At 44.8% G+C, this 17339-nt stretch overlaps 1 protein-coding gene across 1 annotated transcript in view; it reads left to right on the forward strand.

Annotated features, from left to right (window-relative positions):
• The window catches only part of ank1a (ankyrin 1, erythrocytic a), a 69352-nt gene that overhangs the window by 34783 nt on the left and 17230 nt on the right, over positions 1 to 17339 (forward strand). Inside the window, exons 3-29 of the mRNA XM_078086638.1 lie at positions 5422 to 5523; positions 7620 to 7718; positions 7920 to 8018; positions 8292 to 8390; positions 8571 to 8756; positions 8927 to 9025; positions 9120 to 9218; positions 9324 to 9422; positions 9686 to 9883; positions 9989 to 10087; positions 10273 to 10371; positions 10494 to 10592; positions 10916 to 11113; positions 11229 to 11327; positions 11432 to 11530; positions 11642 to 11839; positions 11958 to 12056; positions 12472 to 12570; positions 13031 to 13129; positions 13220 to 13312; positions 13421 to 13493; positions 13652 to 13672; positions 15394 to 15490; positions 15695 to 15773; positions 16593 to 16705; positions 16786 to 17010; positions 17098 to 17252. Of these exons, the coding sequence (XP_077942764.1) occupies positions 5422 to 5523; positions 7620 to 7718; positions 7920 to 8018; positions 8292 to 8390; positions 8571 to 8756; positions 8927 to 9025; positions 9120 to 9218; positions 9324 to 9422; positions 9686 to 9883; positions 9989 to 10087; positions 10273 to 10371; positions 10494 to 10592; positions 10916 to 11113; positions 11229 to 11327; positions 11432 to 11530; positions 11642 to 11839; positions 11958 to 12056; positions 12472 to 12570; positions 13031 to 13129; positions 13220 to 13312; positions 13421 to 13493; positions 13652 to 13672; positions 15394 to 15490; positions 15695 to 15773; positions 16593 to 16705; positions 16786 to 17010; positions 17098 to 17252 (3124 nt within the window). The remainder of the gene's footprint in view (positions 1 to 5421; positions 5524 to 7619; positions 7719 to 7919; positions 8019 to 8291; positions 8391 to 8570; positions 8757 to 8926; positions 9026 to 9119; positions 9219 to 9323; positions 9423 to 9685; positions 9884 to 9988; positions 10088 to 10272; positions 10372 to 10493; positions 10593 to 10915; positions 11114 to 11228; positions 11328 to 11431; positions 11531 to 11641; positions 11840 to 11957; positions 12057 to 12471; positions 12571 to 13030; positions 13130 to 13219; positions 13313 to 13420; positions 13494 to 13651; positions 13673 to 15393; positions 15491 to 15694; positions 15774 to 16592; positions 16706 to 16785; positions 17011 to 17097; positions 17253 to 17339) is intronic.

The following is a 17339-nucleotide window of genomic DNA, read 5'->3' on the forward strand; positions in this document are numbered from 1 at the left end:
CTCCCTAATCTTGTTTTTTACTTAATTTCTTCCCTTGTTTGATGTTCAGACTGTATGAGGTCAGCTGGGGTAAGTAAACTGTCGGGTCAGTAAACTCATTAGTGGGTCAATTAATGAGATTCTTCCAGTGTGGCTTCACTGGACTACAGGCTGTTTGATCGCCTGCTCTAAAGGTCCTACTGCTTAGATGCGCACGAGCGCCAATTTTTGTCCACCGCAGTTTACCCGGAGAAATAGAGGAGATGATGCAAGTTAATGGAATGTGCTTATGGTGTTTACAGTGTGTCACGTCTGTCTGATGAGTATTGGCTGTATAGCGATTGTTTTTTCAGTTTTGTAACTGAGAAGTAGTAGAGGAAGTATTTACATTCCTTACCAAAGTAAAAGTGGAAGTACACCAATTTACAAATCGTATCTGTAAAAGTACAGAAGTATCATTGTTTACGTATCAGAAGCAAGGTTAAAGAAGCCTGACAGGGTGTTACACTGTAGGCCTTTATGCGTTATTGTTGGTGCTTCAACATGTAAACAGTGTTTTCATTTCGTACCTCGGTGCTGTTTTCACAGCTGTTTTTTTTATACTGATCAATATATTTTAATCAAACATATTTTACAAACTTATTCAATCTTTTGTTGTCAAAATCTTTGACTGTGTTTCAAATAACAAAAAGTACAATATTTCACTCTAAAATGTAGGGTGAAGTAGGATGAATGTTCGAAATACTTTTACTTGGTAACCTCCACCACCGCAAACAACAGTGAACACCTGAGAATAAAGCTAAATGGAGAGTGCAACTTGAAGCTTTACTTCTACAGTTTATAGGTTTCAAATCAGTCAGCATGACCTGCTTATATTATATTGTCTCTGTTCCTCCAGACAGATACATTTTGTAAAATGACTGTTGCGTAAAACACAGGATGTTTACCGTATCTTGACCCACGGGTTCCAGACTCTATCTCCTCCCTCTGGCTTTCTTCGTCTTTGTCACCATTACAAAAGATCACGCTAACCATGACAATCTCATCTCCAGGCGCAGAGGCAGCAGCAGGGCCAGATATAAAGAGACGATCAATGAGTGCGTCGGGCACAAACAGTGGGGTGTGCAGAGGGGGAGGCTGGGAGTGTGAGAAAGTAAATAGCAAAAGTGGGACAGGACGCTTTACTGCGTACAGGGAATAGAAGCAGACAGACGGATCTACATCTTGACAGACAGTGTTGGAGAGGGAAGGAGGGGGGGGGATGTAAAAGCTTCATCCCAGTGATCAGCTCGCTCGCTTCTTATAAATGTGCCCATAGCTGAGGAGTCCCACCGGTCTCACTTACTACGTCTCTGCAGCCGGAAACAGCCTTCTGCCTGCTCCACCTCTCGGGGGCCGCCTGAGGGATGGAGGCTCAGATGGAGGCCTAGAAAAAAAAAAAGACAATCAATTTCTAGAACAAATGCGAGTCAGCAGAAAAAGGGGTGATGAAACGGCTGTTTAAGCACTCTGCAGTAATTTCCATATCCGTTATTCGGTGTTCCTCAAGAATGTATAGAAGCCGTCCAATCGTAGTGTTTGTTTTGACACATCGACATATTGAGTTAAGCCGGGGAAAGAAATCGCATAGAGTGTGGGGTGCTTGCACAGTTTAGGTTGTTTAAAGTTCATGAAATAATTGCAAGTGAAGCAGTACTTGAGACATTCCGAACATACATGGGCACCTTATTTTCAGCTTTCTGCTGGCTGTAGAAAAACCTTTGGTGGCACTTAAATTATTTATGATTTCTAGCTTCTGCTGTGTCTGCAAATTCTTGTTTTTGTTGGTTGTTATTTGGTTCAGTGAGAGGCTCTGTGGTTGTGTACGTTAATTTTAGTGGAAATGCTTATCTAATTATGATTATCTTAAGCAGATAATAGTTTTGTGTCAAAGTAAAATCACTTTGGATTTTTGGTGCAGAGATTATCGCTTTGACAGTCGGTGGAAAAGGGTTTGTCTCTTGCAACAGCAAAGTAATCTTGTAGACTGTTAGAAAGGAAATGACAGGCTGATGATTATAAAGATTATTAAAGGTATTAGAAAGAAAAGCTCTATGCTTTTTTGTTATACATAGATTAAGCAGAAACATGCTTATATAAATAAAAGCTTTAATGAATGTATTGCACTAGGAATGGTGGTTTATAGCAGTAGACTGCATCCTTCGCTAGAATCATACTGTGATTTTATTTATTATTACAGCATCTGTATAGAAGGAGGGATACAGTTTAGACAGGGATACTTTAGATTGAGAGATAGCATCACAAACAGACATTTAAAGCCCATTTTAGAAGCTTAACAGAAAGTTATCTTTGATATTACATCACTAATGCAGTTTAACACTCTCACTCTCATTCATGCCTTACATGCCTTCTTCTCCCCCCCCCCCCTCCTCACACACACACACATAAACCTGGATCCATTCAGAACAATCACATACACACACACACACACACACACACACACACACACACACACACACACACACACACACACACACACACACACACACACACACATAAACCTGGATCCATTCAGAACAATCACAAACACACACACACACGCACACACACACACACACACACACACAAACCTGGATCCATTCAGAACAATCACAAACACACACACACACGCACACACACTCTATCTCTTGTGACAATGATTAGTTTTCAGGTGCAGTCGTCCCCTGCGGAGGCTCCTGGTTGGTTGGGATGTTGATCTCAGACGTGCCTCCTCGTGAACACGTACACACGCATGCATACATTGGGTTTTTGAACACTGCAGTCCACCAGTGAGGGGGGGGATGATGTCATTCTGTCTGCTGCAGCACCAGCAGATGAGGCAAGGAAGGAGGGGGCGGGGGGGGGGGGGTTGTAAGAAGCAAAGGGACAGCGAAGGGAAGGACGGCAACAGGACAGAAAAGCTGAGATAAAAGACGGGAGAGGAGAGTTCAGGGTTTTCAGTTTCACACACGTTGCTCGACAGTCTGGTCGCATTGTTAACCTCAACCTGCTGGTTATTGTTAGTTTAGTTCGCTTAGTTTAAAATAGTGTGATTAATGTGCTTGCTCCTTTTTCGTCCACTCCAATAATCAAAGAGGGACACGTTCACTCATATTTGACCCAGGCTGCTCTTTGTGTGTGTGTGTGTGTGTGTGTGTGTGTGTGTGTGTGTGTGTGTGTGTGTGTGTGTGTGTGTGTGTGTGTGTGTGTGTGTTAGTGTTTCCTGGTATAAATGCGTGTGCACTGTACTGTGAGTGGGTGTGGCTCCCCTGCATCCTTATCTCCCCACACCACACACTCACTTTATGACGCAGGCAGATTAACTCAGACACATGCAGGACTGACCAGCACGACGGAATAATCTAGCTCGAGTCTTTGGAGATTCTTGTGTGAGTCAGCGAGGTCTTGCAAACCTTTACTTTTGCTCCTTCTGAGGGGCGGTGAGCGGAGTCTGGGGGGTGGAGGAATCCACCAGATGAGCCTCGGTCAGGGTCACCATGGTTTTACCGAGCAACCATTTTCTGTGGAGGCATGCATATTGTGCTAGGTTGTATGTGCCTTTCAATCCGCTTTATTTGCTCTTACTCGGACGAAAAGGAAATTCCTACGTCACCATGGCAGAGTCGTCAAACAATCTGCACCCCGCTACATTGTGTAAAGTCATTGTATGGGTTGTAAACTCTTCATTATAAAACAGTCTTCCTGCGATAATTTAAATTGTTTCATACTACAATGATCCATCATAAACTTTTAATTAATGAGATTCATTCACCTTTCCTAAAAATAATTGCAAATAGTCTGACATAAAAACTGCACTGTATGCAAATCTTGTGTAACTAGTAATTTGTATTATTGCAAATGTCTGTGCACAGGATGGCAGGTGTTCTGGGGTCAGTGTGTTGCTCTGGGAGGGTTTTTCAGAGGGAAAGTGAATGAGAGAGTAAGCAGAGGGAGAACATGTCCTACCGAGCTGCCTTAGCAAGTGTGAGTAGACACAACTGAGACACTGAACAAACCAAACTAGGGACGGTGGTCTGACAGACTTTTAAACATATGTTGAATTTCTTCTTCTATCTTCATAGCAGAATAATTATCTAAATATCATAAGGAGAGTTTTGTTGGTCGTGATACTCAGAGACTTTGTACTGCAGATCAGTATGATATTCGAGCAAAACAGACAGTCACACTGTAGGAAGTTCTTCTGTCATCACCAGATATGGTGAGAATTATCCTTCTTCAATCAGCTGGTAACAACTTTGCTTTCAAAGTGTTTGTTTCCTTTCCCCTTTCTTCTTTTAAAGTGACCTCTTTCTTGCCGGTGGTGTCACGCTGAGGTTGTGTTGTGTCATTTGTTGCCATGCCTCAACTTCAGGCATGTAAGTCCTTTCTCTCTTTTTTAAACTAATGCTCACTCCATCTTTGTCAAAGGTATTTCTTTGTGGTGCATGAGAGCAGCATTTGGGGGGTTTCTTTTGGATCAGCAAGCAACTGTTATACTGAATCTCTTCCCCGGGTTAAAATATACTTGCACGGCTGAAGAGTTTCCCGATCAGCAGTGTTGAGATAGCTGGTTGGATGGAGTGATGAAGGAAGGGGGTGGGCACGGGGGGAGAGGAGATTATGTAAATGACATGAAAGAAGTGCAGGGTTTGCCGCAGTCGAGCTTCTTCCCGTGGTTCTCCCTCGCTCTCCCCTCTGTGTCGCATGAGTGATCCTGTTTCAGCAGCACCCCCTGCCCGCCAGGGAGGGGCACCGAGCCCTCCACCTCAAACGAAACACAGAGAAAAACACCAGACATGCCATGTGCCGGCCCGTGAGCCGGGACTCGCTAAACTCCCTCTCTCGCTCTTACACTCCTTTCTCCATCCACCTTGTGTGCCTTTGGCTTACACACACACACACACACACACACACACACACACACACACACACACACACACACACTCAGATTCCAGACAAAGAGACAACAGTCTGCCGGGCATAACAGACCTTCCAGTAGTTGTCAGCATTTTCAATATTGCCCTTTCACCTGAGAACAGCTGACTGTTTTGGCCGTTTTGTTGAGCCCAGGTGGTTTGTGTTCTCCACCACTCTCCCCTGTCCGTCCAGCACACCTTCAACGCACACATTTCAAGGTGCGAGTGCGGATTGTCGAATCGCACTGTTAGAAATCCCAAGGGGCGGAGTGACGTGAGAGAGAAAAACTGGGGGTCACAACTGTCAGGTTTCACACCTTCAGATTCCTTTTTAATGAAATATTAACCAAACTCTGTCTCCCTCTCCGCTTCCCCTCTCTGCTCCTCTACTTTACGTGTCTCCTCCTCTTATACCCCACACTGCTCCTCCCCCACCGCCACACGCCTCACCCCGTCCTCCCTTTCCCTCTCTCTGTTACGCTTGCAGGCAGATGCTGGCAACAGTTTTCTCCGAGCGGCCCGTTCTGGCAACCTGGACAAGGCCCTGGACCATATCAAAAATGGCATTGATATCAATACAGCCAATCAGGTGAGAGAGCTGCACGTTACTGAGATTTAATCGGTTAAAGTATTTGCACCCCAACAACCACATACTGCCAAGATGTCTTTCCTTGATGCTTTTTAACGAAATAAACACAAACTCGAGATGTGGGTGGACGGCACACCTCTCATTCACACGCAAATAAACAGTTTTTGAATTAAAAAAGGCAGTTCAATTCAGTTAATGTTCTTTTCAAATATTGTCCGTGTACACCACCATATCTTGTACCATAATATGAATGTGTCTGATGTGCATGTGCCTGACTTGATCGCTGTTATGCGCCTGTGCACTACTCTATGTGCATGCTGGGGAGTTTACCGGGGCCTGGAGGTGGCAGGTGGAATTTACAGGGTCTCCAGGGAAGGTGATAAATGGGGCCGGGGCTTCTCCTCCACCTCGTCCCTTCCATCGTACCTCCTTTATTCTGACGGCTGTTCCCAGAGTGTCCAGGAAGAGGCAACGTTACCCAGTCTAGGATATCTGCCCTCAGGCGGAACTTGGTCAAAATAGTGTTTTTGTGTCAGAAGGATTCCTCCGGCTCATTAATCCTACAGTCACGGTTTCCCTTCCATTCACTTGTGGTGTCCTCAACATATTTTAATTACTGCTGGTAGTGCTCCTGTCCTGATTTCTATCAGGCTATTTCCAGTGCAGGGTGTAAGCCGTCTCCCGCTCAATGTTAGCTTGGATTGAGCCCAACCATCCCGTGAGCCTCTAAGGATGAGCAGTATACAAGACGTGACACACACCTGTTACTTGCAAACTCTTGCACTATGAGAACGGGAAAACCCCAGGGATTAGAAATGGAATTACATTCAGATTTACAGTCTCATAGTTGAACATTTGGACCTGCAGGAATAATTCTCCTGAAATACACAATTTCACAATTTTATTTTATGTTTGTTGTATGAAATTGTGTTTTTTCACTGTTTACTGTCAACTGTGTTTGAGTCAAAGTGATAATCTACAACATTCTTGCTTCACTTGAGTTGGTTAGTTTCTCTATAGTTTTGCCCCTAAAGTTAATCTGTGTGGCATTTGTATGTAATGCAGCATGTTTATGATTAGAAAACAAAAAATTATTGTACACATAGCTTTAATGTTGTCCATGGTCAATGCAGTAATATTTTAACACCTACAGCTTTATTTAGGACCTTTTATTATTAACACATGCCGGGGGTGAGACTACTTCATTGTAAAACAGGATCACTGTATTTACCTACAACGTGTATCCAAGGATACAGAGTGAAGAGTTGTAGATTTTCTCTCAGGACACAGTGGGCATCGTTGTTCTGTCTGAGTGACCGTTGGTCCTGATGCTGTGTGGACAGTGTGATGGGAGTCCTGCCCGCTGGAGGCTTGACTGTGGCCGCCTTGTTTCCTTGTCAGAGTGGATTCCTCCCACCAGCACACTGCCTCACTCCTGCTCTCCCCCGTCTTGTATTGTCCCTCCTCTTCCACCCCTCTCGACCTAACAACTTTCCCTCTATCCTCCTTCTCTGTTTGAATGCAGTTTTCTAACTGTCCTCCCCTTTTTTTTTTTTCTTGCTTTCTACCTCCGTCCCTCCTCACCCTCTCTCCTCCGTCTGCAGTAGAGTGATGGTGTGCTGTGGTCTCCCCACTCAGAGGAATAATATCAGTGGTGTGTGAAAGGTCCAACCTCACATGTCCTGTGCGGCTGAAGGAAGGCTGTGTGAGGTCAGACCTATCCCACACGGCTCGTATTCTTCCCAGCCTCGAGACCAGCGGCCTTCCATCCCCCTCCCGTCCTTCTCCTTCTCACCATCATTAATCAAATGAAAATGCTCACATCCTGATTTTCATCCCTGTAGACGTTGTTTTTAGCGAATGACCACTCTGATTCTGAGCGTACTGCATGCTTGGTGTCCGGTGTAAGTATCTGCTTGCTTTGGTCATGTTTGCTTCTGGCACTGTGATTAAAAAAAAACAACAACACTTGTTTCACTTGGCATGGCCTACATGTGTCTGTGTTTATATGTGTGCTTATCTTTATTAGGAAATAGAAGTGTTTGTAGTTAGTTTGGGAGTCTTCAGTGTGAGGTCTGCTCTGCTCTCTCACGTAGAACGGGCTCAATGGGTTGCATCTGGCCTCCAAAGAAGGCCACGTTAAAATGGTGTTGGAGCTACTCCACAATGGTATCGTCCTGGAGACCACCACAAAGGTAAAAATCCCCTCTGAAAGTGTCTCCTCCTGTGGTATTTGTCGGGTGAATCCCATGTAAGTTCCATCTAGATCGTCAGAATTCAACATGAAACTTTTCACCTGCGCTTTGAATACGGGTTTGATTTGCCCTATGAATGCTTTGTTGGGGGGACACATTATGACTGTGTCCTCTCGTTGTTGTGTATCTGTGTTTAAACAGAAAGGGAACACGGCCCTGCACATTGCAGCCCTGGCAGGGCAGGAGCAGGTGGTCACAGAGCTGGTCAACTACGGGGCCAATGTCAACGCTCAGTCCCAGGTGAGACTCGTGCTGCTCTCACTGCGTCGAGGCTACGCCTCGGTACCTGTACGTCTTTACTATTCCAGCAATTCCATACGTGTTAATAAGTGTCTTTGTCCATATATATATCTGTATTTTGGTGTTTCTTCTCCCTGTACATGCTTGCGCATGCATCTGACTGTTACCGTCTTCCTGTCTTTCTTTGGCTGTGTTTGTGGCTCCTGTGCTGCTGCGTGTGTGTGTCTGTGTGTGTCTGTGTGTGTGTGTGTGTCTATCGTCTTTCGGAAACAGAAAGGTTTCACTCCACTCTACATGGCCGCACAAGAAAACCATCTAGAGGTTGTGAAGTTTCTTCTGGAGAACGGAGCCAATCAGAGCATTCCAACTGAGGTACTAAAGACTCTGGAAGTGAGAGACATTTTCAAAAAGTAATCTCCCAGATTACTCAGTCCCATCCGTGCTGATCCAGACGGCGCCGTTTCCATAAGCCGCTCTCTTTAACCTGCCTCATTTTGTCTCCATGAGTCAACCAGTCTTCTAACTCCTTTCCTGTGTGCCTGTGTGCTGCAGGATGGATTCACTCCTCTCGCCGTGGCTCTTCAACAGGGACACGAGAATGTTGTAGCACTGCTCATCAACTACGGCACCAAGGGAAAGGTCCGCCTCCCCGCTCTGCACATTGCAGCGCGCAACGACGACACACGCACAGCCGCAGTGCTTCTGCAGAATGACCCCAATCCTGACGTACTCAGCAAGGTATACGTGCGTGTGTGTGTGCGTGTGTGTGTGCGTGTGTGTGTGTGTGTGTGTGATTGGGTGTGCATGGCTGCAGATATGGTTAAACACATGTACAGTACATATACAAAAGGTTTTCTAAAATTCACAGGAAATGAGAGTAACGCACTTAGCCCTATGTGTCCCTACAGACAGGATTCACCCCCCTCCACATTGCTGCACACTATGAAAACTTAAATGTGGCTCAACTGCTGCTCAATAGAGGAGCCAATGTCAACTTCACCCCAAAGGTAGGGAATAATTGATGTTGGAAGGTTAATCTCTGTCCTTGCTGTCTGTTGTCCTTGTGTGGGCCCGTCTAAGTGCAGCTGTTTGTCTCTGCAGAACGGAATCACTCCTCTGCACATTGCAGCCAGACGGGGGAACGTGATCATGGTCCGGCTCCTGCTGGACCGAGGGGCTCAGATTGATGCCAAGACCAAGGTGCAGCAGACTTCCATCTTATGATTTCAAATATTCTTTTATTCTTTTTCCTGATTCTAATTTGATGCACCATTAACTAAATCATTAACAATCATCTCTCTCCAGGATGAGCTGACTCCTCTGCACTGTGCAGCCAGAAACGGTCATGTCAGGATTATAGAGATCCTACTGGACCATGGAGCCCCCATCCAGGCAAAGACCAAGGTAATCCACATTGATAGAAGTAAATGATTCACTGATTTCACAACTGAACCGTATCTGGTTTGGTAATAAATACAAATCCCTGAGTTGTTTTGTACTCTTGTGTACTCTAAATTGAGAAGGGGGTAATGAAAGTAAAAGTGTTGTGATCGATCAGCCAAACACAGCCATAGATCCCTCTGGCTGCTGCTTCTTGCACGGATTGCTTGTTTTTCCTTCAGGAGTTTAGACAATCATCATGTTTTTTTTGTTTATGTGTTTTGCAGAATGGCCTGTCTCCAATCCACATGTCAGCACAGGGGGACCACATGGACTGTGTCAAGCAACTTCTGCAGTACAATGCAGAGATAGACGATATCACACTGGACCACCTCACCCCTTTGCATGTGGCCGCACACTGTGGCCACCAACGCATGGCCAAAGTACTGCTGGACAAAGGGGCCAAACCCAACTCCCGGGCATTGGTCAGTGACAAGCATGTAGTCAGTTTATCAATTTAGAGGAGGGAAGGTTACTTTTAATCACCCTAGTGATGATAATCATTATTTGTTTCCTTTCTTTTTTTGCAGAATGGCTTTACTCCTTTGCACATTGCTTGTAAAAAGAACCACATGCGGGTGATGGATCTCCTGCTTAAACACTCTGCATCAATAGAGGCTGTGACTGAGGTGAGATAATTAGAAAGAAGAGTTGAAGATAACAGCTAGCAATACTGTTTATTTCTTACTCATCCTTTAACTATCCAGGATAAATCTATTAATAGTTTGAACTGCTATCAAGATTTCTGCGTAAAAATAAAAATATATTTTGCATGCAAGACCATTTATTAATATTATTTTCCTCTTCTAAACAGTCTGGCCTGACCCCTTTGCATGTGGCATCATTTATGGGTCATCTCAACATTGTGAAGATGCTGCTGCAGAAAGGGGCTTCACCCAGCGCCTCCAATGTGGTGAGTTCCCTTCTAAAATGTGAAGAGCAGTGCAGATAACCGACTCACCTCTGCATTGAAGAAGTTGTTGTTCTGATAGTGAAGAATCTGAGTGGGCGATTTGTCCTTCTCTGCATGAGTAGAAAGTGGAGACCCCTCTTCATATGGCGTCTCGGGCAGGACACCATGAGGTGGCAGAGTTTTTACTGAAGAACGCAGCACCTGTGGACGCTAAGGCTAAGGTAGAGATTTCACATACCACAGCACAAACATATCGTCTTATTATGCGTTAATATTCCTTATATGATTAAATACTTATGGAAACGTTTCAGCATTAATTTAGATAGGTTTAGCAACTAATTCCCAGCAGAGATTTCATATTATCATTTTCATCTTAGCCACCACAGCCCCATTTTCCCATTTTTAATGTTACGCGTTGAGATCAAAGTAGAGATGCTGCGAAATGTATAAAACGGGCGATTAAGACGCTAGAGGAAACATTTTAAGTGCTCAGGATCCATTAAAGTACTTCATATTTCATAATGTCCTACCTCTTGTTGGCCAGGATGACCAAACACCTCTTCATTGTGCTGCTCGGATGGGCCACAAGGAGCTCGTGAAGCTGCTGCTGGAGCACAAAGCAAACCCCAACTCCACCACGACAGCAGGCCACACGCCCCTACACATCGCTGCTCGGGAAGGTCACGCACAAACCGTACGCATCCTCCTGGACATGGAGGCCCAGCAGACCAAGATGACGAAGGTGACACCTGCCTGCTTAGCCGTCCTCGCAAAGAGTTTGGCTGCCTCAAAACCGCTCCAATAACTGTGTTCCCCAACCTTATATCGTGTCTTCTTCTTCATTGGTGCCACTGTAGAAAGGGTTCACTCCGCTCCATGTAGCCTCCAAGTACGGCAAGGTGGATGTAGCAGAGCTTCTGTTGGAGAGAGGGGCCAATCCGAATGCTGCTGGGAAGGTGAGATACACATAAAGGGGTTGGCTGTATCCTTGGAAGAAAGATGAATAAATTATTGTTTGATCTTCCAGAGTCTGAGGAACTTTTGATTTTTGTTTTTGCAGAATGGTCTGACTCCACTGCATGTTGCCGTACATCACAACAACCTGGATGTTGTCAACTTGCTTGTCAGCAAGGGCGGCTCTCCGCATAGTGCAGCGCGGGTAATAAAAAAGGGAGACACACAGGCCTACACATAATTCATAATTCATTTCTTTTGTTTCATGTGTTAATTCAACACATTTTTCTAACCCCATCTCGATTCTGTGCTCCAGAATGGCTACACCGCCCTCCACATAGCGTCAAAGCAGAACCAGGTGGAGGTGGCTAACAGCCTGCTGCAGTACGGAGCTTCAGCCAATGCTGAGTCACTGCAGGGAGTCACACCTCTCCACCTGGCCTCGCAGGAAGGACGCCCCGACATGGTCTCCCTGCTCATCTCCAAACAGGCCAACGTCAACCTTGGAAACAAGGTAAGAACCGCGTGGATGTGAAAGGATGTTCACCTGGTTCATATCTTAAACTAATGTGTAAGTGTTTCGATTTGTTCCGTATCTGACTGTTTCCTATTGAATCTGTTTGCCCCCCCAGAGTGGATTAACCCCGCTCCATCTGGTAGGACAGGAAGGACATGTTGGCATCGCCGATATCTTGGTGAAGCAAGGAGCTTCAGTCTACGCTGCCACGCGAGTAAGACCTTTTCAGTCCCGCGGCAAATTGTTGCTTTTTACCAAAGTATTTGATTATATTTAGTATTATTATTGTGAATGTGCAGACTTAACTAGTGCAGTATTTCCGACAAAAATGTATTGCGTTTCCAAAAATGGAATCACTCAAGTAAGGTACATTTTAAGTACCATAAAATCTTACAGTACTTGGTTCAGTGGTTCAGGGACTCTTAAATTCATAATCATATCCAGGTTTTCTTTTTGAAATTATTGTTACTATCACTTGCACAAGACCTAATTCCTAATTTGTGAACCACTGAACACTTAATAGAATAAAATGAACGTAATGTATTAAACTTAAAAGTTCATTAAGACGTTCAAGTTATGCGTCTGGGTCTTTGCTTAAAACTTTTTTCTTTTATCTCTCTCCCTGTCAGATGGGTTACACACCGCTCCACGTAGCATGTCACTATGGCAACATCAAGATAGTGAAGTTCCTTCTGCAGCAGCAGGCCGATGTCAACAGTAAGACAAGGGTGAGTGCCTCCCTCTGGTTTTAGATAAAACTACAATTAGTCAGTTCATGAGTCCCACAGTTATAGTGTGTCTACTGTCTCTAGTTCACTCACCAGGAAAGACAATTAGAGAGCATTTAAAATAGAACAATTAAATTACGCAAGGTATTTAACCCGACTTAAGTGTAATGTGAGATGCATTATTTTGATATTTCATATCATGATATATGCAGCAATTCAGAATCGTTTTCATTAATTAGCTGATTTCTTAATTTAGTTTTAAGTCTTTAGGCATTTAAGAATCCGCAACCAGTGCATTTCTCGCTTTTATTAACTTAAACAATGGACCTATTGTATGAATTCTTTAAATAGTAATTGTTTCAGGTGACAATTTCCCCCTGTCCTGACAGTTTTCATTACATGCAGTTGGCTTGTTGTGATGATTTAGATGAAAGACGATTTTCTCTTATTTGTCTTCCAGCTCAGTTACACTCCTCTGCACCAGGCGGCCCAGCAGGGACACACGGACATTGTGACACTGTTGCTGAAGCATGGAGCCCAGCCCAACGAGACCACAACAGTGAGCACGAAGCCTCGTCTACTTCAAAATGATGGATTGAATTTTATTTTGTTTTGAGATCTGTTTAAACTGCTCCTCTCTTTCTGTTAGAATGGTTCTTCAGCTCTTTCCATCGCTAAGAGGTTGGGCTACATCTCTGTGATTGACGTCCTCAAGCTCGTCACTGAAGAGACGGTTTCCATGGTGAGATGTTTAGAAAAGCTACGCTGGTTATAAGTAGGCATGCTAATCGTATGGAAACAGAGGTTTAAACTCACTGTTGTATCTTTAATGTTCTAATCTTCTGTGCAGACGACCACTGAAAAACATCGCATGAGTTTCCCGGAAACAGTGGATGAAATACTGGACGTGTCTGAGGATGAAGGTAGGGAAGGGATTTATTATTAACCACATAAAACAGTCGGAAACAATGTTTACTCGTCTACGTTGATGTTATCTAAACATTACTTCCTGTCTATGCGGCTGATTTTATGATGTTTACATAAGTATTCATTTTTCCTAATTCCTTTTACCCTTTTTTAGGAATTGCACAGCTAACATTAGGTATGAATGTCTCTTTCTTTCTTCTTGCGGCATTCATAGGTCGATGTTATAAAGTGCGTGGCTCCATTTCAAGCTCGCTCTCTCAGTCTTTACGTCTTTACATCTCTCTCTCTCTCTCTCTCTCTCTCTCTCTCGTTCCCTCTGTAGTGGCGCTCACTGTGATGGTGGCTCTGGTTTCTCATCGGCATGCACACACAGCATCCATGTCCGTAACCTGAATGTGTCCGTTCAATAACATTCTCATTCTCTAACTGCCCAGGTTGTTTTTTTCCCACCTCCATGTCATGTGGGAAGTTACGGTCTACACATCACAGCCATGGCTATCGGATCCGTTATCTTCAAAGAAGGATATTTAATCTGTAATAAAATATCTTAACAAAACTCTCCGTGCACATTAGCGGTTAGAAATTGAGCAGCGCTCTCATCGCTTTAGAATGTGTGTCCTCAGCTGTGTATGTATTTAAATCTGTCGTGCCATTTCACCTGTATCTGTTAGCCGGGAGCAGAACGTTGTTACTTGTTCATGCAACTATATCTATGTGAAAGGAGTCGCTCGATGCGATAAAGATTCAGCTGTACGGTAGCTTATGGAGGATTTTAATTAATTCTGGTTTTGCGGACTGTAACTTTATTCTTTGAGGGATATTTTATCTCATAGCTTGTTTCCGCCCCCCACAAAACATGCAGTGCAGGTTTAAATCGAAATGCTTGACGTTTACAGGCGACATTATGTATTTTTATTTTTAGTCCCCTGATAATTCTACTAACAGATTGTCACCTACGCTCTAGAAGTAGAAAGCAGCAGAGACGCGTGTCATTTCAGAGCAGGTGAAATGATTCCTCTCACCCGTAACACTTTGCCTGCATGTTGTGGCAAACGTGCACAGCAGTATTTCCTCTCACATACAAATAGAATAGGACAGAAACTCAGCCTCATAATAACCCGTAAGAAATGAAAAATGTCTCACAGAAAATCAAAGCTAGTGTGGAGCGGCCATCACACAAGCTGTGGTCACAAATGAACAGAGACTCCGTTCTGGTTAATTCTTGACTGTGTGTTTTAGGGGGTAAGTATCCCACCTCTGTTCACATACAGATGCACCATAGGTTTAAAGTAGAACAGCTTGTACTTTGATTGTACGTGTTGCAGTGGGATAATCTCTGATTGTCTGTGTTTGCATTCTAGAGCAGAACTCCTCATGCATTGCTCTCTGAGGCAGTTGATGTCTAAATCCTCCAGTTGCCTCCATAGCTTAAAAAAAGCGTTTTGGATCGAATGCTGATGCATGCTCTCCACAGAGAAAGTGCACTGTGCACATCTATAATGCTGTTGAAACTGGAGGTTCTTTTGTAAACTACATTTGTAGGATGTGCTCTCTTATTTCAATGTTGTACGGTTTTAGTGGTTCTCATGAAAAGTGTTGACCAGGTGACCTGCTGTATCGATCCCGTCTCTCTACCTGATCCTTACGTGTTACTGGTGTTAGGTCAAATGGCTGTGCTTCTCTTTTTGCCAGTGATTAGCGGTATGAAGATAAATGAACAGAGTATCGTCTCTATCGTCTCACCTCGCTGGTCTTAACGCCTCACAGAAGCCATCTCCTAACGTCTAACCCTGCTTACCGGCTCCGGCTGACAATCTTGTTCTCTTCTTTCTCTCTTTCTGTCCCACCAACCTGACCACGGTCTATTTGCTCTCTTTGCCATGTCGTCCTCTGAAGGAGAGGAGCTCTTGGGGACAGAAGGGGCCAGGTACATGAAGATGGATGACTTGAAAGACCATGATGACGATTTCCTCTCCCCCAAGAAATCTCTGGAGTACGAGAGAGGGCTGGGCACAGCGTAAGGGGGTCCGGGCGGGGAAACGGCAGAGAGCCAAGCTGCTAGTCACGAGCTAACAGTTCGATGGACAGAAGGGGATGCACCATAGACACCCACTAGACACCAGGGATGAGCACTTGGGAGGAGATGTAAAGAACCTCCTGGATCTGACTTGTGTTCTTTTCTCCTTCCGTGCACCAGGAATTACTCACCAGCCATTCCCAGGATCCCCAGGGTCTCTCCGGAGACCGTTATCCTGAAGGAACACGCCATGGATCAGGTACTGTTACTTTACAGAGCAGCATGAGTACTAACGGTGTACTTCAGCAATTAAAGGGACGGTTCGGGTGTGATGAAGTTGGATTGTGGATAGTTTTTTCCGCAGTCCGTGTACTAAGTGCACTGGACAGCGCTCGGCTTGCCCCCAGTTTGGAGAAACCAACATCAGTATTGTCACAAAGAGCAAAGCGAACTGATTCAAAACTATAGACACCTAAAAAGAAAGGTTCCAAGTCAGATATCATTCTGAATATAGTGTGCACTTAATATTAAAGAAAAGACTTTCTCCATCATAGGCTAAACCACAGAAAGACGAATGATCCTTCATTGGCTAGAATGCAACTTTTTAACGTTTTTCATTAGACCTTCCCCAAAAAGTTTAAGCAGCATCCATCTGCTGAGAAAGTCTGGGAGATGCAGTTGAAAGCTGAGAAAGTGCTCTTAACTTTGAGTTAAGGGTTGAGGTTTTTAGTCAATGGGCTTTTTCCAAGGTCATAAATGAACCTTAATGTTTAATGAAATACGTTTGTCACTTTGAAGGGTTCTGTATAATGGACATGAACCTGGCAGCGCTTTAGAATGATGCAGTTATTGTAGTTTCACCCGCGCTGTCACATGATAATCTAAATGAGAATCCCTCCTCAAAGGTCTTTCGAAGGTTAATGATTCATGTTCTTCATATCATGTAAAAATAGAAAAATGTCAAATGAGCACATCTCCCTCTCGATATCATCTGCGTTTGTAATATTGAAACATTATGCTAAAAAGAGTTGCCTCTGCAAATGTCGTGAACATTTTGTCTTTTGATCTGTCGCTGCAGCACACTCCGCTTCCACTGCCCAAAGAATATGATGATGACTCATTGATCCCCAGCAGCCCGGCGACTGAGACGTCAGACAATGTCAGCCCAGTCGCCAGTCCCATCCACACAGGGTCAGCAAAACATTTCATTTCGCTGAATCAGGGTTTAATATCCGATATGAACACTAAAGACGACTTTTGGCCAATAACAGGTTCCTGGTGAGTTTCATGGTAGACGCTCGAGGCGGCTCAATGCGAGGCAGCAGGCACAACGGCCTGCGCGTCATCATACCCCCGCGGACTTGTGCGGCTCCCACCCGCATCACCTGCCGCCTGGTGAAGCCGCAGAAGCTGACCAGCCCCCCTCCGCTGGTGGAGGGGGAGGGGCTGGCCAGCAGGATCATCTCCCTAGGGCCGGCCGGGATGCAGTTCCTGGGGTGAGGAGGCTGACCTGAAACTGGAAACAGCCACGGTCTTCCGCGCGTCGCTCGTGCACGTGTAATTCCATGTGTGATGTGCGACAGGCCCGTGATTGTGGAGATCCCCCACTTTGCTGCTCTGGGTCGTGGTGATCGGGAGCTCGTGGTGCTCAGGAGCGAGAATGGCTCAGTCTGGAAAGAGCATCGCAATCGCTACGGAGACGAGGTGCTGGAAACAATCCTCAACGGGATGGATGAGGGTAAGAGTTCATACGCTTGGTCTCTGGCTGACCCTCATACATATCTATGGGGCGCAATTATGAATGCTGTGTAGCTGGGTGAGGCAG

This window comes from Gasterosteus aculeatus, chromosome 13 (genome assembly GCF_964276395.1).
Source record: "Gasterosteus aculeatus chromosome 13, fGasAcu3.hap1.1, whole genome shotgun sequence".
Taxonomy (NCBI): Eukaryota; Metazoa; Chordata; class Actinopteri; order Perciformes; family Gasterosteidae; genus Gasterosteus; species Gasterosteus aculeatus.